The sequence below is a fragment of the Lithobates pipiens genome, unplaced genomic scaffold (assembly GCF_037356315.1).
Source record: "Lithobates pipiens isolate NorthernLeopardFrog02 unplaced genomic scaffold, aLitPip1_a1.2 Scaffold_16, whole genome shotgun sequence".
NCBI classification, from domain to species: Eukaryota; Metazoa; Chordata; class Amphibia; order Anura; family Ranidae; genus Lithobates; species Lithobates pipiens.
The window spans coordinates 534,186,890-534,208,328 of record NW_027507748.1 but is presented as its reverse complement, the minus strand read 5'-3'; the positions used below and the strand labels follow the sequence as shown (position 1 = coordinate 534,208,328).

General features: G+C 42.9%; 1 protein-coding gene across 1 annotated transcript in view; it reads right to left on the bottom strand.

Annotated features, from left to right (window-relative positions):
• The window catches only part of COG3 (component of oligomeric golgi complex 3), a 118,247-nt gene that overhangs the window by 64,990 nt on the left and 31,818 nt on the right, over positions 1-21,439 (bottom strand). The window contains exons 8-11 of the mRNA XM_077483223.1: positions 17,174-17,257; positions 14,728-14,771; positions 11,743-11,869; positions 11,449-11,540 (exon numbers count right to left, since the gene is read on the bottom strand). Of these exons, the coding sequence (XP_077339349.1) occupies positions 11,449-11,540; positions 11,743-11,869; positions 14,728-14,771; positions 17,174-17,257 (347 nt within the window). The remainder of the gene's footprint in view (positions 1-11,448; positions 11,541-11,742; positions 11,870-14,727; positions 14,772-17,173; positions 17,258-21,439) is intronic.

Sequence of the window (21,439 nt, the reverse complement as noted above, 5' to 3'; positions counted from 1 at the left end):
CCCCCAGTGGAATGATTGAGTTCCAGCCATCCCTAGTGCAAGAACACAATGATTATTGCTAGTGGCTAAAGCCGCTGGCATTAATCGCAGGCTACAGATGGCTGACTGGTTATAGGTTAATGGTTAACTGGTTAATGACAGGCTGGTTATAACCAAGTCGATTGATGGATTAACAATCAGCTTGCCCATAGACGGATCAAATCTCCATTTGAGATTCGATCAATCTATGGCCGGCTTTAACATGCAAAAAAAATTAAATAGGTCATATAAAACTTTAAGAGCATGAGTACATATTTTTATTTTTTCTGAAAGGTTTATATCAGCCCCTGAATGCAGCTTTATTTACTTGGTCTCAGTTTGTTCGACTAGAGCCAGGGTGCCTGAAGTCTGACAAATCCTTCCCCTCAAACACTGTTTTACAGCTTCACTGGGCTCTGTGGTTAAACATTTTCAGGCTCATCTGATCACCAATTCAACATCTGTACTGATTAATGCCATGTTCATATGCGACATTCAAGTCCCACACTAAGGCCTCATGCACACTGGACGTTTTGGACATTTTTTATAGCAGCTGTTTTTGGCTTTATACGTTTTTTTTCTACAGTCAAGAAACTCCCCAGCATGTTATCCTATGTGTCCATGCACACACAGGCTGTTATCAGCAGTTTTTGGCTGGGGCACTTTTTGGCTTTTAAAAACCCCCAAAACTAGTGGGTTCTGAGAGGAGTTTTTAAGCTGTAAAAATGCTCTAACATGAAAAAACACTGATAAATGTGCTCAAAAACGCGTTTCACCAGCGTTTAATGTTTTTGAGCAATTAAAAGAAAAAAAAATGCTAATGAGGAAAAACGCTATTGCAAAAACCTTACAAAATTTTGAAAAACTCACTGCAAAGCTACTGGCGTTTTTAACGTTATTTTAACATCCAGTGTGCATGAGGCCTTAAAGACACTGCTGACAGGATAGGACACATGAGCAACAACTCACCCACCATGTCTGCTTGATTAAAGTGGAAATTTACACTTGTGCAATGCGGGAACCCTGCAAATCCACTGTGGAATTCCCGCATCATGCCCACTTCACACTGCCATATGAGAACTGTGGGGGAATGTCAATACAATGTTAATGACACCCCCATTTCCGGTCGCATATCGCACCACAAACTGACAGTTCGGACATGAATCGGATCGCAATTCTGCTGCGGACCAAAAAAAAAAAAAAAAGTCCTGTGCGAGTTTGGTCCAAATGCGATGCTAATTCAGCCATACTATCTGTATGGCTAAAATCGCATTGCATGGACATTGCATGTAGTTTGCACTGCAGTGCGAAACACATGCAATCTCACACCACGCACTGGTGCGAAACCGGCACTAAAAAGGGACGTTTTCGTTTTGCTCCTCCGCCCTCCTCTCCCACTTTTTTTTGCTTCCACTTCTGCTTGCCACCCCCCGCCCCAACCCCCACTCGCAACCTGCTGGGACATGTCGCCTGTCCCAGGAGGCTTGCAGATCCATCTGTGCAGCCGCAGGAAGTCACAGCCAGCTTCCAACAAGCAAGATGGTAGTGCCAGGAACCAGAAGACAAGGCCTGGGTAATCACAGCTATTTATTTTTTTTTTTTAACTGGCTAAAGAATTTCACTACAAGCTTGTTGTGCACATGAATTTCTCCTAAAAAATATAAGATTGGAAGGGGATTTTTAGGACAGAAATTGCTTGCAAGGATTAGAAAAGAAAGCGTACAACACCATTTGATTTACCATTTGTAAATCAAATAAAAAATTACCATTTGTAATTCCTTTGAACTTACACAGAACGCTCTACAACTACAAAAGGGCAACATGACACAAACAAAGCAAACAAAAGAATAAAAGGCAAACTAAAATAGTGCTTAAAAAAAACCCCACATATTTGGAAAAAACTTTTAACTCACCTCTAAATGCCTGTTGCTAGGGGGTACCTTGTAGTCTGCCTCCTTCAGTACCTGGGCTCCTGACGTCACTTCCCCTCAGCGCAGGAAGGGCTCAGCTCCACCCCCTCCCTCCTGTCAGTCATCTGGGACACGCGACAGGTCCCAGATGCGTGGCCAATCATGGCACCGTTTGTGCATGCGCAGTGGGTGCCCAGCTGTGAAACCACAGCCCGGTGCCCACAGCTGCAATGCCAGCGCCGTTCCCCCACATCGCTGGACCCTGGGACGGGTAAGTGTCTGATTATTAAAAGTCAGCAGCTGCAGTATTTGTAGCTGCTGACTTTTAACTTTTAAATTTTTTATATTTTTTTCCTCTTTAAGGTCAGAATCTGTAGTCAGATTATAGGAGTCATATGCTGTTACTTTCAGGTGATCAGACACTAGAAAAAGCTTTGCAGTGCACCCTCATAACCCTGCTCCAGTTTTGAATAAATCAGTAAGGAAAAAAATAAATAAAAAGAGAAAATAGATGAGGGACTTGTGTTCTTTGCTGTTCGCCAAGATATGGAATTTACAGGCAAATCAAAATTCCTATTATCTTAAAGTGGGAGTAAAGTCCCATCTCTGACTTTTACCTATAGGCAAGCCTACAAGTCCAGAGGGATCTGTATGTCTGTGATGTCTCCAAAGGGGATGAAGGCTGCATGCAGGATCTTCTCATCCACCTCCTCAGCCAGTCCTTCAACATATAACATCCGATTGGTGGCCACCTATATATGTATATAAGGTGTGACTTATGCAAAACCCCATTTCCCATCAGGGCCCACTCCACCAGATGTGTTGTTCCTGGTGCCTTTCAGCATCAGGCATCCATTTTGCAGGTCTGCAAAGGAGCCACCTAGTTCAAGTTTTACCAGTTGCATCTCCAGGTCCCTGCCGATTTAAGCTTTTGCAGCAAAGTGCTTCATGCTGTCATTTGATTGTACAGATGTTGAATCTTTCTCAGGCAAGTTTAACATAAATGTGCTAGTATGCGATGCATACTAGCACATGAAACATTACCTTACAGGTTAGAAAAACACCCAGTGGTTTACTACAGCTTTAGTTGTACAGTACAGGTCAAAGTATCTGTAGTCAAAAGCCATGGGACATCCCAAAGCAATAAAGTGGGCAATAATATAGCAAACTAAGCCAAACAAGCCCACAAGAAAACAATAGTCAATGGGCCCGCAACAATCAAATGACAGCATGAAGCACTTTACGGCAAAAGTTTAAATCAACAGCGACCTAGAGGTCCAACCGGTAAAACTCTGAGAACGTGAACTGGGCGGTGGCTTTGCGGACATGCAAAAAAGATGCTTGGTGCTGAAAGGTGCCAGGAACACCACCACATCTGGTGGAGTGGGCCCTGACAGGAAACGTTTTTTTTTGCATAAGTTACACCTTAAATAAATACTATATAAAGGCGGCCACCAAGCAAGTGTTATATATGTTGGAGGACTGACTGAGGCGGTGGATGAGAAGATCCTGAATGCAGCCTTCATACCCTTTGGAGACATCACAGACATACAGATCCCTCTTGATGATGAGACAGAGAAGCACAGAGGATTTGCTTTTGTGGAGTCTGAGCTTCCTGAAGGGTTCATTTTTTGGATATAGGATATCGACTATGATGGTCTGAGACAAGAGGGCTGTCGGCACAAGTGTGGGCTTTTGTATCGATACCCATCATTTCCTTCTGGCTGGATACCAACAGAAGACTAGATTCATAACATACATGAACATTCTTTGACCTCCTGTAATAGGAGGCCCATGCTCCCTGGTAAGAGCACATGTATATGTGGCAGGGTATTCACAAAGGTGGTATTTGGGATCTTGGATATTGAAATCTCACCTGCTTCACAAGCAATTGACATTTGGATTCAGAGAATGTACACCTTTTGTTTTAAATTTATTTTGTTTTTTGTTTAGCGCAACACGTTATATTTATACAACAAGGTTATTGATTTATTGTTTTTGAATCCAGAAAACAATATACAATGGATAGTGATATGGTGTTTAAAAGTGCCATCATCCCATTGTGCAACCATTTTTGGAAAACCCTCTTTATGTGGGCTATATAGTCCCACAAAAAATAAAATAAAAAGGGTGTTTTCCCAAATACAACACCACAATATACGGACAACCAAGGGTTAATAAGTCTGCTCTTGATGCCATCTTCCCTGTATGATTAGAGATCATATTTACGATTAGATTGCATATAAAAACGCACATTTTTTTTAGCCCTGGTTTTGTTACTCATCTCCAAAAAGGGATGCGTTAGTGCTGCTTGATCCCGATGCCAGCTTTACAGACCACAAACCTCATCCATCTCAATCCTATAGTATATATTCTGTTATAGTGAGGGGACAGGTTTGACAAAAAAAGGAAAACCCTTCAAAAACGTGTTGTTACCATCCCCCCCCCCCCCCCCGCTGGCTTTGGGAATGCCAGCTGCTGCATACAACCTTGCTTATGTTGCCTTCTTGGGCTCTACACCACTTGATGACATACAGTTGCTTCAAGTGTTTTTATCGTATTGTGTCAATAAACACTACTTTGGTTTTTAAGGGGATCCCATGCTCCTGTCAGCTCTTTCAACAAGAGTTTAATGTGCCCGACGACTAAATCCTTAAAACACCCCCTGCCTGGCCTATTGTAATAATATGGCTGGGCAGAACTGCTATCCTGGGTATGATGTCCTGCCATTTGCGTACCTTGTGCGGACCCTAGGGGCTGCACAGTGGTGTAATCTGTGACCCGCTGTGTCCAGAACTCTGTTCATTGTACCGGGCCCCTGTGTGTGATAAATCACAGTGCTCACACGTCAGTTGTAAACAATGCAGTTTTATTCACAGCCATTGTGTACTACTGTCATGATCTCTGTGATTGACCCTGTACCGTGTGATCACTGTGACCAATCACAGCTCACCTGTACCATGAGATAGCTGTGGCCAATCACAACCATCACAGTTGTACACAATGGCACATGACTAGAAGCCATTCAGTGTTTAAAAATTATTGCTTATTACAGTGATGATCACTGTATAGGCAGTGATCAGAAAAAAATCCAGATCATCTCCCCAGAGCTATATAGGGTCACTATGGCGAGAATGCACTGCTCTGACGCAGTAGGTAAAAAAAAATTTAAATAATTTTTTTTTTTTTTTATGTTTTACTGTCACTAGTCAGTGTCCCTTATCACTGCCATGCCAGTCATATGGTGACTGGTGAGACTATACTGCTCTGGTAACAGTATGTGAAGAAAAAACACATTTCATTAAAATTTCTTAATTTTCCAAAAAAAACTGTTGCAAAAAAAAGTACAACTTTAAAAACCCACCATACCTATTATTAAATAACTTTGGGTGTCTATGTTCTAAATTGGATTTTGTAGGTATTTGTACTGTCCTGGCATTTAAGGGCCTCAAGAAATGATAGGGCATCAATACAGTGAATATTCAATGTATACCAAAGAATGTAACTCCAAATTTTACACAAATAATATACACTGATCTTTTTTTCCCCCCAAAATAAATATGGCAGAATACATTTTGCCTAAAGTTATGAAAAAAATTTATTTGCAAAATTTTATAACAAAATCCAAGAAAAATGTGTTTCTTTTTCAAAATGTTCTGTATATTTTCATTTATATATAAAAAAAAAAAAAAAACCCAGTGGTAATAAAATATCACCAAAAGAAAAATCTATATATAAAACAAGAAATTAAAGATAAAAATGTAATTTAGGTACAGTGTTGTATGATTGGCATTCAAAGTGTGACGGCGTTGAAATCTCAAAACTGGCCTGGGCAGAATGGGGGTGAAAGTATCTGCAGCTACATGCATCATTCAGATATCATTCTTTGCAGTCAGCAAGTCAAGATTTATTGTCATTCTACTACAAGTAAGAACATACAGAACGAAATGTCGTTTCTCACAGGGCCACGGTGCTACATACAAATACCACCAAAAACCTATACACATCTGGGAACTACGTAACTGTACATATACTGTATGTTTTTAAAAGTCTTTGTAGCAGCAAGTGTTTATAAAAGTGTCTAGTGCATATTCAAGATTAAAAAGGAGGGGACATTACGCTCAGCGCCACCAACTGCCGACCTGCCTTCTCTCCTGCGATGCAGAGAAGGCCTTCGACAGGGTCAGCTGGCCCTTTCTTCATGCCACCCTGTCCCAACTAGGCTTAGGACCTACTATGCTCTGCCGCATCATGTTCCTATACTCCACACCCACACAGCCAAGATCCTGGTAAATGGCTCCCACTCTGACACATTCACGATTGCTAACGGCATTAGACAAGGCTGCCCTCTCTCTCCTCTCTTATTTGCATTAGTGATTGAACATTTGGCCCAGGCTATCAGAGCCAACCCTAACATACATGGCATCCACACCCCTTCCGCCCACTACAAACTCTCCTTATACGCGGATGATCTCCCCCTCTATGTTACTCAACCTCACATCAGCATACCCTCCATACTGGCAGAGATAGACCGATTTGGCCGTCACAGTAATTACAAGCTGAATATTTCAAAAACGGAGGCACTCAATATTGACACACACTGCCCTCACTTCACTCAAGAATAATTTTTCTTTTCAGTGGCAAGAACACTCGATCTCTTATCTAGGAATAGCCATCCCAAGACATCTCCCAGACATATATTTCCTTAACTTCAGTCCTCTTCTTACAAAGCTTAGATACCTTACTGACAGACAAATGGACCTCCCATTGTCCTGGTTCAGTCGCATGCATACCCTGAAGATGGACATACTCCCCAAACTCTTGTATCTCTTTCAAGCTCTTCCCATTGCTCTCCCAGCGGCGTTCTTCCGCACCCTACGTTCAATGGCCATCCGATTCGTTTGGCAGGGGAACCATCCCAGACTGAAACGAACTCCTATGCTCCCCCATTGCAAAAGGAGGTACCGGCTTACCAGACTTTGAGCTCTATCATATCTCTACGGTGCTGTCCCGTATCCTGGAATGGTTCCCCCGCCCCCTAGTCAAGGCCACCGTCTCTGTAGAACAAGACCTATCCTCTACTGACCTCCGTGCGCTACTCTGGGGACACGACCGAACATTCAAGTCTCCTACGGTCTTATCCCCCCTTACTAAAGACTCTTTGACGATTTGGTACAGCAAGCGAGAGACCTACTTACTATCCTCTGACCCGAGCCCCCTCACTCCTCTGTTTGATAACCCTGCCTTCCCAGAAGGCATTTCCATCCAAACTTTGGACGGCTAGGATAGGTCCTCCTGGCCTATAGCACAACAATTTGGTAACAGAACACTAGGTACTTTTGTCACAAATCGAACCGGCACTTCCTCTAAAAATTAACTGGCTTACTCATCTACACCTGACGTCCTTTGCAAAACACTCCATGACTCCAATCAAGTTCATAGACCCCTGTTGGGATATGAACAGTTATGCATGCTCCCAGAAACGTACCATCACACCCTTTCCCTACTTTACAAACTGATCCTGACCCACTCACATGGATCACTACCCAAGTACGCTAAAATCTGGTCAGAGGAACTTGGGAGAGATATAACCAACGAGGAGTGGAGTAGGGTCTTCTACTTCACCCACAAATCAACGATTTCTAGTTACGCACAAGAGAAGAACTACAAGCTGGTGTCAAGGTGGTACCGGGTCCCGACCAATCTCAAACAAATGTATCCCTCTACCTCCGACATTTGTTGGAGATGCAACTCCGCAAGAGGTACGTACATTCACATTTGGTGGGATTGTGCTGTACTCCTCCCGTTTTGGACACAAATCTTTCAGATCTATTCAGATATCTATGAAAAAACGCTTCTGCCTTCTCCCGCCATTGCCCTTCTGTCGCTTCTCCCGGGCTCCATCAAATCACAGAAAAACAACTTACTAAAATTTTTCCTCTGTGCAGGGCGACAGCTGATCCCTAGACATTGGAAAACCACCACCTCCCCATCCTTATTAGAATGGGTGGGTGAAATTAACAACTTAATGCTCATGGAGGACATACAAGCAAAGGTACTTGATAAACAGGCTAAATTCTCCTTTACTTGGAGTATATGGAGGCATTACTCTACTTCAGACAAATTAAAACATAGACTCTTAGCAGTCACATCCACCTGAGCTATTGATCTAATCTCTTTGGAAGACCTTAGGTCTTCGACACAAACTCCCAATCTCAATGAAGCTCGCTGTCTCTTTGCCCTACTCCTTTCCCCTCCTGTCCCTCTTTTCTCTCTTATCTGCCTTCGCCCCCCCCTCGCCTCTTTCCCCCACCTCTTCTTCTCTCCTATCCTATCAGGCCTCTCTTGGCCTTTCTACGTGCCTACAGGCATCCTGGTTCATTAACTAGTAACCGCCGCCCATTGAGGGTTCCAGATGGACCTTGTCCTTTTGGTCAGGCTCATCGTAGCAGACTTAACGCTAATATCCACCCTTCCCTGGTACTGGACGCAGTAAGTTCCCATAGGGGCACCCAGTCCAGGGAGTAGGATACTCGTATTTTATGATTTACGTGCTTACCACTGTGAATATAGATGGGAACCCCAATGTGCTACATGACTAAAAGTATGCCTTCTCCTACCATTACCTGTAAAGTATATATTGAGTTTAACATTGTTGGACCAGCCAGTCCATTGTTGGACACCTGGCTCTGCTCCCACCTTATGTTTTTTTTAATGACTTTACAATCTTTATTTGCCTATATTCTGATAAAAGATTAATAAAAACGTATTGAACCTAAAAAGGAGGGGACGTGACACATTCCTGGTCACAATTTATAGGTTGTAGAAGAGGCTTCAAAGAGGATTGGAGTTGAGGGCTCTCACAGCCTGGGGGGAAAAAAAAAAAAACAAAAAAAACTGTTGAGCAGTCTGACAGTCCTGGATTTGATACGCCGGTACCTTCTACCTGATGGCAAGAGCTGAAAGAGACTGTGGGAGGGATGGGTAGGATCCCTTACGATACTGGTAGCTTTGCTGGAGCATCGTGTATGGAAAATGTCCAGGATGGAGGGGAGAGACACCAATAATCTTTTCTGCCATCTTCACTAGCCACTGCAGGGTATTGCGGTCAGCAGAACTACAGTTCCCATACCAGACAATGATGCAGCTGATCAGCACGCTTTCAATGGTTCCCCTATAGAATGTAGTAAGGATAGGTGGAGGGAGACTAGCTTTTTTAAGGCGGCAGAGAAAATATAGGAGCCCTTGTGTCTTCTTGGTTATTCACGTGATGTTTGTTGTCCAGGTAAGATCCTCCGATATGTGCACTCCCAGGAATTTAATACTGCTTACTCTCTCCACAGTCAAGTTGTGGATGGTCAGTGATCAACAGAATTTCCTGAAATCCATCACAATCTCCTTTGTTTTGTTTACATTAAGGAACAGGTTGTTTGTACTACACCATTTAACCAGTTTTTCCACTTCCTCTCTGTAGAGCGTTTCATCATTGTTGCTGATGAGACCTACCACAGTTGTGTCATCCGCAAAACTGATGATATGGTTGGAGCTGAACTTGGCAGTACAGTTGTGTGTGGGTCAGCAGTGTGAAGAGCAGTGGACTGAGCACACATCCCTGTGGGGTACCCGTGCTCAGTGTGGTAGTGCTTGACGTGCTGCAGCAACATGAACTGACTGAGGTCTTCCAGTTAAAAAGTCCAGGATCCAATTACAGAGGGGCAGGTTGAGGCCCAGCGAGTTCAATTTAGTGATACGTTTCGGAGGAATGATTGTATTAAATGCTAAGCTAAAGTCAATGAACAGCATTGTAACATAAGGGTCTTTCTGTTCTAAGTGGGTAAGTGAAGAGTAGAGGATACTGCATCATCCGTGGAACGGTTTGAACGGTATGCAAACTGATATGGGTCCAGCGTGTTTGAAAGACTGGACTTAATGTGATGCATGACTAAACTCTCAAAGCACTTCATAATTATTGGAGTTAGTGCTATAGGATGATAGTCAGTCATTCAAACAGGACACAGATGTCTTCTTTGGCACTGGAATTATGATGGTAGATTTAAGACATGTAGGGACAACCGCCTGGCTCAGCGAAATGATAAAGATATCTGTAAGGTCAGCTGTACAGCACAGTCTCTCAGCACACGTCCAGGTATATCATCAGGGCCAGTAGCCTTCCGTCAGTTGATCCTGAACAGTGTCTTCCTTACGTTGGCTGGAGAAAAGCAGAGTGCCCGATCGTTTTGGGATATGAGTAGTTTTTGTGAAGGTGTTTGGTTATGCATCTCAAACCTTGCATAAAGATGGTTGATTGCATCCGGGAGAGAAGTATCATTATCGTTGGCCTGTGGCAGGGGCTTGTAGTTAGTGATGGTCTGAATGGCTTGCCACAGGGCCCGTGTGTCTTTGCTGTCGCTAAAGTGTTTATTCATTTTTTTTTTTGCATATTGTCGTTTTGCCTTCTTGATGCTAGATTCTGTGCATGATAAGAACGATCATATCGGCAGTTTCGGCGCTTGATCATTCTTATAGGCCACTGTCATCCGGTGCTTCTCCAGGCTTTCCCATGCCATCGGGGGCCCGGAGAAAGAATTGTCCGGCACCGGATGACGACGATAGAGATTTCCAATGACCAGATGTTCACCAGTCATCTCTATGACTGGAGGCCCGGGCATGACGTTATGATGTCACACCCATGTTCCTGGAAGTAAACAAAGCTGCGATCATGGCTGTCAGCATGAGATCGGTGAATTTTTAAGTACTGAAGTTTGGCACCAGTTCAAATTTTAAAGCGTGACAGGTTAGGTATCTATTTACTCGGCGCAACATCATCTTTCACATGATACAAAAAAAAATTGGGCTAATTTTACGGTTTTGTTATTTTTATTAATTCATGAAACCGCCCCCCCCCCCTCAAAAAAAGGTGTTTGAAAAATGATTGCGCAAATACCATGCGAGATAAAAAGTTGCAATGACCGCCATTTTATTCCCTAGGGTTTCTGCTAAAAAATAAACATATATGTTTGGTGGTTCTGAGTAATTTTCTAGTAAAAAAAATTGATTTTTACATGCAGAGAAGTGTCAGAATAGGCCCGGTATGGAAGTGGTTAAAGTGTAGAAAGAAGGCATATCATTATAATGTAGTACTTTGTTCCATGTTTCTAAATGCTTTCTAACCCCTAGTTATGAGGTCTGACCTGTCTCTCCTCTCCTGCCACAACCAATCCAACAACAGCTAAGAAGGAGATGGCAGACTCAAAGCTGCAAGAACTTTCCTGAGACAAGTAATGACAAGAGGAATATGGGGAGGGGGATGAAACATCAGCCTCTGTATTCCTTTTGCCATTGCTGGTCTTAAGAAACTACTCACAGTTGAGTCAAGCTGTGTTTTCACCAAGCATATACAATTCCAGGCTCACTGGAGAACTTACGAGAGGACTCACTGTATGATAAAAACGACATATGCTACAAGTGAATATTTGTATCCAACAGCGCCTTATATAATATATACAAATTTACCACATACTCCAATTTTGGTGTTGGTTTGGTGAAAAACTCATTGAAAAGTTGGTGTTCATCCTGACATACATGGACCATGAATGCACAGCCACTCCGCACCTAAAGTATATAGAATGAAGATGTTATTGACATCTATTCCGTAATAATTCGATAATACATGTTAGATGGAACAGACTCTAACAAAACAATGCACAAGCAGTAGGTAATGCCAAAAAAGTTATGTTAGCGGATCAGATGGCTGATTAGGGCTAGCTCTACCCCAGCATAAGTCAGAAAGCAGTCAATCATATTATACGCTTACCAAAGCACAGTGATCCCTGTTGTTCTGGCTGGTGAGATCTGTGATTGTGCTGGTGATACTTGGACTAAGCAAGTTCTCTCGCTGATCTAAGTAGCACTGATGTATTTCAGCAAGAAGCAGTTGGTATCTATCACATTATAAAAGGATAAAAAAAAAAAAAAAAAAAAAAAAAGGATGTTCAAAGAAAAGCAAGAAGGAATCACTGAAACACATTAAACAAAGTGATACTTTTCTGTAGGTTACAATATCTCTATAACCAAAGCAAAATACATAAACCAAATTAAATATGCAAAATAGATACTATGAAAGGTTACTTGCACTGAGAAAATATGAACGTTGCCACTGCTGACCTCTTGAAGTTCAAAAATTATTATTTTTTTTTTTTTGAGACCAAACTACAACTAACACTTTTAGGTAAAGAGGTTCTCCCTTGCAGAGGGACTGCACACAGTTGGTTTCTGTCTAGGAGATGGGAAAAGACATTTTACTTATACGATTCTCTGGTCCCCCAGAAAAAAAAACAAAAAAAACAGGGCTAAGGACCTGGGACTGCTGTAGTGCAGTGAAAAGACTTCAGGGACAAGTCTAGCAATGCAGAGGGACCAGCAAGTGTGGAGGATCAGATAAGTGCTTTACCTGGTCCCCCTAGACTAAAAACAAGTAGGTAATGCTTGTAGTGGGGCTTTTAATTCTCCTAGGATTCTGCGTTAACCAAAAATTCAATGGTTTTCTATAACCCCTCCAACTACCAGACAGGCAGAATACAAGAAAAGAAAAATGCACAGTAATGCTAGTGATCAAATGCACTATAAATGCCATTATTTTTTTGCAAATAGTTTCAGTGTAAAAGAAATGTATTTTTTTTTCCTCCAAGACTGAGAACCAAGCGATCTAACACCGCAGATCGCTCGGTTCTCATAGCTTCTGGAGCAGTGTGTTACTGACTGTCAGCCACCGGCTCCCTGCTCTGCCCCCCTCCTCACGCTGGACTGGAGCGCTGGACAGTCAGGGGTGGAAGCAGCCGGCTCCGGCTCTCAGGCTGAGCCACATGCCGATCCAGGCATGTGGGCAGATCCCAACTACATTGTCTTGATCTTTCCCAAACCTGGATCAGCTCTGCGACATCAGCAGACAATGGACTTCAGCCCGCTCTCTGCTGAATCAGGTCACAAGAGTGCAGAATGAACTGCACTCCTGTGATCCACAGGAGAAGTACAGCCAAATAAGCTTCGGCTGAACTTCTCCTTTAGGCATCCTGAATGTCTCCAATTTGGAAGGTAGAGTACAAACATTTAGGTCATTGTTTTGCACACCAAAAAAAGGCTAGTCAAAGCTGTACAGATGGAGGAGATGGATCCATTGGGGATGGCATGTAATTACAATCAAAACTCAGTAACCTGCATTGTGAGACATAGCTGCAAGTCATGGGCCTCAGACTGGATTTAAAAAAAAAAAAAAAAAAAAAAAAAAAAATTGTTGAAACTGATATTTCTGTACCGATAAGTAAAAGTTATTTTTCAATTCCTCTTTATATTGTCTGGAAGAGCATTTAGTAAATGCTATAGTGGAGCTTCTAAAACAATAGTTGGTCTGGTATCCTATCGTTGGACCCAATCAGTGACTGCTAAAAAAGGTTGAACCTGCCAAGGTCTACGTATTCCTGTAGCACCAATAGCAATTGAAAGTGACAAAGGCGAGTGATCCTATACTCCCCTAGGAAAATATGTGATAGAAGATAATTTGGGAAGAAATTTCATTGGCCAGGGCCATATCAATCCTTGAGAGGCAGCCTCTGCTAGGAATAGACCATAAATATGCCCTAGTGCAGGGCTTGGAGACACCATAAATCACTCCAACCAAATTCGGTAGCCAAGGAGCATAAAGCAGACGAAGTCTGAGGTTATGAGACCAGAGGGTTCCCGTGTACTTTTTGAGTACTGACACTTAAAGGTTTTAATAACGATCAGAATACATGGGGAATTGGCAGAAAATCAAATAGGTAGCTTTAGTGTTTTCCAATGTTAAAGTGGATCTAAAAGATTTTTTCTTTTTTTGGGAGAAAAAAAAAAAAAATTTACTCATCTGCTGTGTGCAACAGTATTGTAGAGTGAGTCATGTGCCGAGAGGGAACCAGTGTGGGCGTGCTCCAGAGTCAGGCTCTCTGCGTCCATAGACACACACAGCGTGGCTCAGCCACCCACCTGTTCCCTCCTCAAAGGATTTGACTGACAGCAGCTGGAGCCTATGACTCCCACTGCTGCCTATGCATCCAGTGAGAAGTGGAACGAAGAGCAGTGATGCAGCAGATGGGACAGAGCTGGATCAAGAGTGCTCAAGTACATGTTTGTGGGAAGCAGGGAACAAATAGACAACTAAACAAACATTTCTTTATCTTACTGCATTTCCTATTCAATGTTTTGACATTAGAACCACTTTAAATCTCGCGTCACAACAGGTGCTTTATTCACCAAATGCTATGTTGGGTATCCAACCAAGGTAAGATTCATTTTCAATTGTTTTTGCTATTGTTCTGTAGCAAATATTCTTTCACAATTAGATTTAAAAAGTTTGTAAAGTATAACTAAAGGCCACATTTTTAATTTAGTTTTGGATAGAATGGAGATGGATTAGAACCCCTGATCATTTTTATTTCCGTCTGTGCCCCCGTTCGCCCTATTTGTCCCGTTTATTATTATCTTTGAAAATCCCAAAGTTTGGGTTGTCCCCAGAAAATTAATAGAGGGGAAGAAATCTGTTAACAGGGAACTTTTAAGCTAAAGATCAAACTTTCAGAAGTGATGATTAATGAAAGATATTAAGGGAAACATGGGGATAAGAAAAAAAAATAAAAATAAAAAAAAATAAAAAGAAGAAGAGCATAAACATTCTAACAGCAATGTAGCACATACTGTACAGTTCACATTTCTGTTACAACTAAAGCAAAGTGTTTGGGTAAGACTTCTTTCTGTTAACCAAAATACTCACTCTGGTATTGTCTCAGATCGCTGCTCCATCTGTTCAATCAGCGTCTGCAGAATCACAAATAATTACATGCAATACGATTTTTACCATGGCGTGACTAATTAATGGCCTGAAGCATGCATTTAAAATCAGTGTTAATTTCATTTTTATTGCATCACGCTTCTCAATATAAAGAAAAACAATGTTTTATTATTGTATTTAAAAAAAAAAAAAAAGGATCGGTCTACTGCATTCAACTCTATGAGCAGCAGACCTGCAATGTTCATGAAGAGGTCAGCAGCTGAACATGCCACAATGCAAATCTGCAATCCCGAAGTTGCTGAGCAATTTTCAGTTTATCATTTGATGGACAACGCCAAGCGGCACCCATCATTCCTGTAGGCTGCACAGATCAAAGTCAGGAGATAAGTGCAGGACAGACATGCAAGGGAATCTGGCACTTTAGTGTCAGCTGCCAAGTGCAGTCACTAAAGGCGGCCATAGATAGTTCAAATCTCAGCTGGTTCAGCAGGAGATTGAAACCATGTATGGGTAGGTTAATTGTACCCAAGTTGATCAATCAATATACTTGGGTACAACCAGTCTATCGTGTTTTTCATGGAATTATTGCCTAGCTAGCTTTAGCCGCTAGCAATTATGACTGTATTCTCCCAAAAGGGACGGCTCCTCTCTCCAGGGAGAGCACAATGACTACACGGGAGGGATTCTTCCAGCAACACTGACTATGTTGACGTGGGTGGGGGGGGGGGGGGGGTGAAATCAAGTTAATTACTTTCCTGCAACCAAAAGAAAATGACACCGTCTAAGGCCAGCTTAATGGAAGCATGTTGATTTTAAAGAGGATCTCGAATAATTTTATTCAACTTTCCATCTATTTCTGCCCTTGTCTTTTTAACGTTGGATAGTGAAACATTTTTTTTTCTGCCTGTAAATACCTTATACAGCAAGCTTCCGGCTTCTTGACTGGTCATTAGCCTAGGCTTATGACATCACGCACAGCTCTCTCACTCTTGTGAGAGATCGCCAGGAAGGGAGAGGAATGAGTCATAAGAGGGCCAATCAAAGCTGCTGGGCTGCAGAGTTGGAGGTGTGCCTCTGCGTGTTTGTAAATCCATGAAGTGAACCAGCAGCAGCTTCAGCTGCCCACAGTTAAATGGCTGCAGCCAAACTTAGTGGAGGGAGATTTCTGCAGCATATTTGATCCATATGGGGAATCATTTTCATTGGGTCTGCTTTTATAATCAGAACAAGTCTGCGTCTACAGGATCTATAGCTATTTTGGAGTGAAGTGTATTTCCTGGAATCTGGCTTCTTCAGCTGGGCAAAGTGCTGAAATGCAAGTAAAGGGCATAGATGTGAAAACCCCTCATGTATTCCAATCACTTTGAGGATGTAAAAAAAAAAAAAAATTAAAAATAATGAAAACCCTACAGTAATCACAACACTAACATAAGGATCTTTAATGCACATCAACTGCACAATGTCGGTATGGGAAAATCTTTTAGAGGGGCCATCCAAAGATGGTTCACTAGAGGGCCCTCCAAAAATCCCGTTTGGCTGTTTGAGTTGATAAATACCCATGTGAGGAAATGGAAAACTGCACTACGTTCCCATGGAGCCTCCAGCTTTCTCTGAAATAAATAGGTAAAGCATGGGCTCTTTGGAAACCACTGCACTGACAGACAAAGGAAAAGATGAATAATCTAAACCAGCCCTCAAAAATGCCACTTGCCTGCTTGCATTTTGTGAGTGGATTGGGCTGGCGAGCTATGCCTGCCTGGGAAGCGAGGGGCGAGCAGTTGTATGGGAGTCCTTGGGAGCAGGTGGTTGTATCATCAGAGAACATCACTAGCGGCCTTAATTTCAATTGCTGTGTGTTCCCCGCACTCGCTGTCACACACAGCCTGGTCTCCGAACTTTGATAGACAGATCACCCGTCCAATCACGAGTGACGTGTATCAAAGTTCCCCCAGCCAGGGGGGCGGGGCTGCATGCGATGCCGATCGGCAGGAACACACGCCAATTGAAATTAAAGCTGTGCTGTACCTTCGGCGCTCTCATCATCCACTCGTGCACCTCTTCCTATCCCCTGCATGGACACAGATGGGCAGGCTGCACTGGTGGACGCAGGGAGAGCTGCATTGGTGGGCACAGGGAGGGGGGTTGCACTGGTGGGCACAAATAAAAAGTTAAGATTTATTTTTAGAACTTAATTCTGCATAAAACCTTCAAGTGTCATTTCATGAGATAATTTATGATGGTGTGTTCATTGGCGGGGCAGGGTAGGGGTTGGTTGGGGTAACTGGTGGCGAGTAAATCTTGAGGCCTGGCTAGTAGCTCAGGACTTGAAGTTTTGAGCCCTGATCTATACTATTGCAAAACAGCAACACCTGGTCATGAATCCTGCCAGACAGACTAAACAACAATATGAGATTGACATGATACTTACCCTAACCTTTGGAGCTGCCGCTCTAAATTTCACATAAAATAAAGTGAAAGCATTGTCAGAATTTGGGGTATTTGATAAATCTTGCTAAAAAAAAAAAAGAAAAGGAAAAAAAAAAAAAAGGCAAAAAATATATTTTAGTTTATTAATGTTTCTGCAGAAACTATACATGGTTACAAACTAAGAACTCTATTAGCGTTACTAAACCCAGGACCCTGCATTCACTATACAGAATCTGGTCTCCCACACAATACATAGAACATGGAAATGCAATCATTTTAGTAAATATATATACTGCTAAATACATTTCAGCAATATATAGCAGCCTTGTGACTTCTATCAGTGTCTGGTTATAGCTTGTAGGAGTTTTCATACTGCACTGGCTGTCCTATCAGGATGTAGGGCCCCTAAGACTCTGTCTGGACAGTGCCCATTGGCCCTGTGCCGATCACATACACTCTCCCAAGAAAAAAAAAAAAAAAAAAAAAAAAAAAACACAACCACTCTCTAGCAATACACACCAAACTGAGCATGTGCAGGTTGACTCCACAGACCCCGTCTTATCCGAACCCGTTTTGGAGTCAGTTGAAGAAGAATCTCCTGCTTACTTGGTGGCATCTGTAATAGGAAGTCCCGTCTCCTGTGCTGGCATTGAACGCCTGGTCTATCATAGGAGGCGGGACCTTGTATTAAAGAGGCCGCAGAGAAAACAGGAGATTCTCTTGTATGTAATCTGTTGGTACTCGTCCCGCTCCCTCTCTGTCCCCTCCAAGGCTGCAGATGGTCATCGATCAGGTTGTAATCATGGCAATGAAAGGCTGAAGATGGGCACTGACCATTATTTTGCTTCACAGTTCTTTAACCACTTTCAGACCAGACCATTTTGCTGGCTTAAGACCAGACCACTTTTTGCGATTCGGCACTGCGTCACTTTAACTGACAATTGCGCAGTCATGCGACGTGGCTCCCAAACAAAATTGACATCCTTTTTTCCCCCACAAATAGAGCTTTCTTTTGGTGGTATTTGATCACCCCTGCGGTTTTTATTCTTTGCGCTATAAACAAAAATAGAGCGACAATTTTGAAAAAAAAAAAAACGCATTATTTTTTACTTATTTGGTAAAAAAAAATAAAAAAAATCGCAATAAAGTGATTATTGGTTGCTTTGCACAATAGTTATAGCGTTTACAAAATAGGGGATAGTTTTATGGCATTTTTATAAAAATTTTTTTTTTTACTAGTAATGGTGGCGATCAGTGATTTTTATTGTAATTGCGACATTGTGGCGGACACATCGGACATTTTTGGAACCAGTCATTTATACAGCCATCAATGCTATGCAAATGCATGGAATCCTGTGTAAATGACACTGGCAGTGAAGGGGTTAACCAGGGGGTGGCAGTGTAGGGGTTAAGTGTTCCTAAGGGCGTGTTACTAACTGTGGGGAGCAGGGCTTTGTGTTAGTGAACACTGATCTCTGCTCCAAATCACATGGAGCAGAGATCAGCGTCACTTTTGCTAGGCAGAACGGGGAGATGCTGTTTACAACGGCAACTCCCCGTTCAGCCGCCCCATGAGACGATCGTGGGTATCCCCGCGGCGATAGAGTCCGCGGGACCCACGACTGGACTCGTGCGCATGCGATGGCAGGGCGGCATTTAAAAATGGACGTACCTGTACGCCAATAAGCCTGCCCGTGCCATTCTGCCAACGTACATCGGCGTGCGCCAGTCGGGAGCTGGTTAAAAATTAAAAAACATTTCCCTGAACCTTCCCTCTTAAAGTGAAGGTGCGTGTTATACGCCAATAAATACGGTATATCCAAATAACATGCCCAAGCTTCTTAGTCCTGAGCGGCACTCAGGGATTTGTTGGGGCCACAAAAGATGGAGATTTTAATATTTTTTATATTATATTTAATATACTGATAGATAGATATATTCTTGACAAATCAACCAACACTTCTCATGTGCTCTGATATAGCAAGAGGGATCTTTAAAGTGTTACTTCAGATATATTCCATGGATATTTATTGTTATACTTGCCTGGTCTGTGCAATGGTATTGCACATAGGGGCCCTGAACTTCCACTTCTAGGATTCTCCCCCCCCCCCCCCCCCCATCAGTGATCTTGCCTCCTCCTTATCTTTGTGTGCCCCCATAGCAAGCTGCTTGCTATGGGGGCACACAGGGCATGCTCACCCCTGAGCTATGCATGTCAACGGAACCGCGCGCCACACACACACACACACACACACACAGCAGGGCTTAGCCTTGCCTCCCTGCATTTGATTGAGAGCAGCTGGAGCCAATGGGGGAGTCCCTGTGTGAAGGGGAAGAGAGGGGAGATGAGATGCAGCCATGCACAGTGCTGGATCTCTTCTCTCCACTCTTCCCCTTCACACAGAGAAGGGTTTAGAACAGAAAGACATAAAATGTTTTTTACGCTAATGCAGAGAATGCATTAAGGGAAAAAAAAAAGTTTTGGCATTAGAACCACTTTAAGGTGGCCATACATGTCAGAATTCTGATGGGCAGGCTGTTTGTACAGACGTCGGTTGGGCTTTTCCCAATCAATCAGTGCCACTAGATACAGATGGCAGCAAGGAGCAGTGTAATCTGACAACAGGGACGTCCTCCCGGGGACAGAATACAATAACTCAATGGGGAGGAATTCCACCATCTTCCTCAAGTGTGTGGATGGGTGAATCGGATCATGAATAATGTATGGGCAGCTTTATTCCCTTTCAAACCCTTTACAGGAAACACAGTAGCTGCCTTTGAAGATGCTAATTGCCTGCCAGTGAATTATTTCAGTCTTTAACCCAGAACAAGCATGTAACAAGTAAAGCCTAAGCTCATGATCTGCATACCTGCTCCAGGTCAGTGATAAAGCCCGAGAGCAAGTCTAAGTTATCTGCAAAGGTCCAGCCAAACCTGATGAAATGCAAATCACTATCCGATCTTAAGCTGGACATACATGAATAAAAATTCAGGCCAGTTCAGCAGGGGCTGTCCGAATTTCAATCTATGTATGGGCAGGGATGTTGTACAGAAGTCATTTACAGAATTGTTGGATTTTTGCCGTTTAATCAGCGCTGCCAGAACAGTCAGCAGGGAGATTTTTTTTGAACCTTAAAAGCTGAAGTGCAGTTTTGCTAAAATTTTACATAGTTCATTTGGGCAAAGCTGGCCCAAAAGTAGTATGTCCTTCAGCAACATGTGAGGCCGCTGGATATACGGTATAAACTGTATGTAGCGAAGGCTACATACAGCTTACCGCACTGTGCTCCGTGTTCGAGCCAAGACTTCCTGTCTCATACCCTAACAAAGAGTCCATCTGAGCGGCGCTCAGCTATTCAGAGAAAGCGATGTATTCTACCAATGAATACAAAGTTTCTCTGATGTCAGAGGTTGTGACATCATCAACCCACCTCTCTGACTCAGCCAGAGAAAGCTTTGCATTCATTGCTAGAATACATCACTTTCTCTGAATGGCTGAGTGCCGCTGCGGTAGACTTTTATGTGTTCTAGGTATGAGACAGGAAGGTTCTTGGCCTCAACCCGGAACACAGTGCAGTATGCGGTGTGTAGCCTCAGCTACAGTTTATACCGCACATCCAGCGGACTCACATGTTGAGCGACATTGTTTGTTTGGGCCAGGCTATTATTGCAATTTTTTATATTGCTTTATTTTTTTTTTATAATGTTCACCAAAAATACACTAAAATCATAACTAGTGCACACAAAACACAACTTAACCTACAAAATTCCTGCAAAATTGTTACCAAGACCTCATTCACATGGGGCGTATTAAAGTGCATGCCCCTGGAGGGCTGTTCCATGCCTCCCTGCGCTGCAGGCAGTCATATTAATGTCAACTGGGATGCAACTGCTGCATAGGCAGAGCTGCTGTTCCCGATCTGACATCCATGTGGGTGCATGACCCCGAACGCAGACAGTGTGAGCTCAGGGATATGCACTTGGACGCACGTGGATGTAAAATTGAAAGCAACGGTTTTGTTCGTGCAGTTGCTACCTCCCAAATGACATAAATGGGACTGCTTGCATAGGGATGCACAGAATATCTTTTTAGGTGCATAGCTCTGATCAGAGATCAGAGTCTGCTGAACAATTTTGCTATAAACTCATGGTCAAAGTGACAATGAGTTTATAGCAGAAGGAGGAATGTAGGTCTGTACGGCATATGGACCGGGCCAGCTGCAAGCAGTGTTGTAGGTCCATATGCTGTATAGCCCTGGCAGAGCAA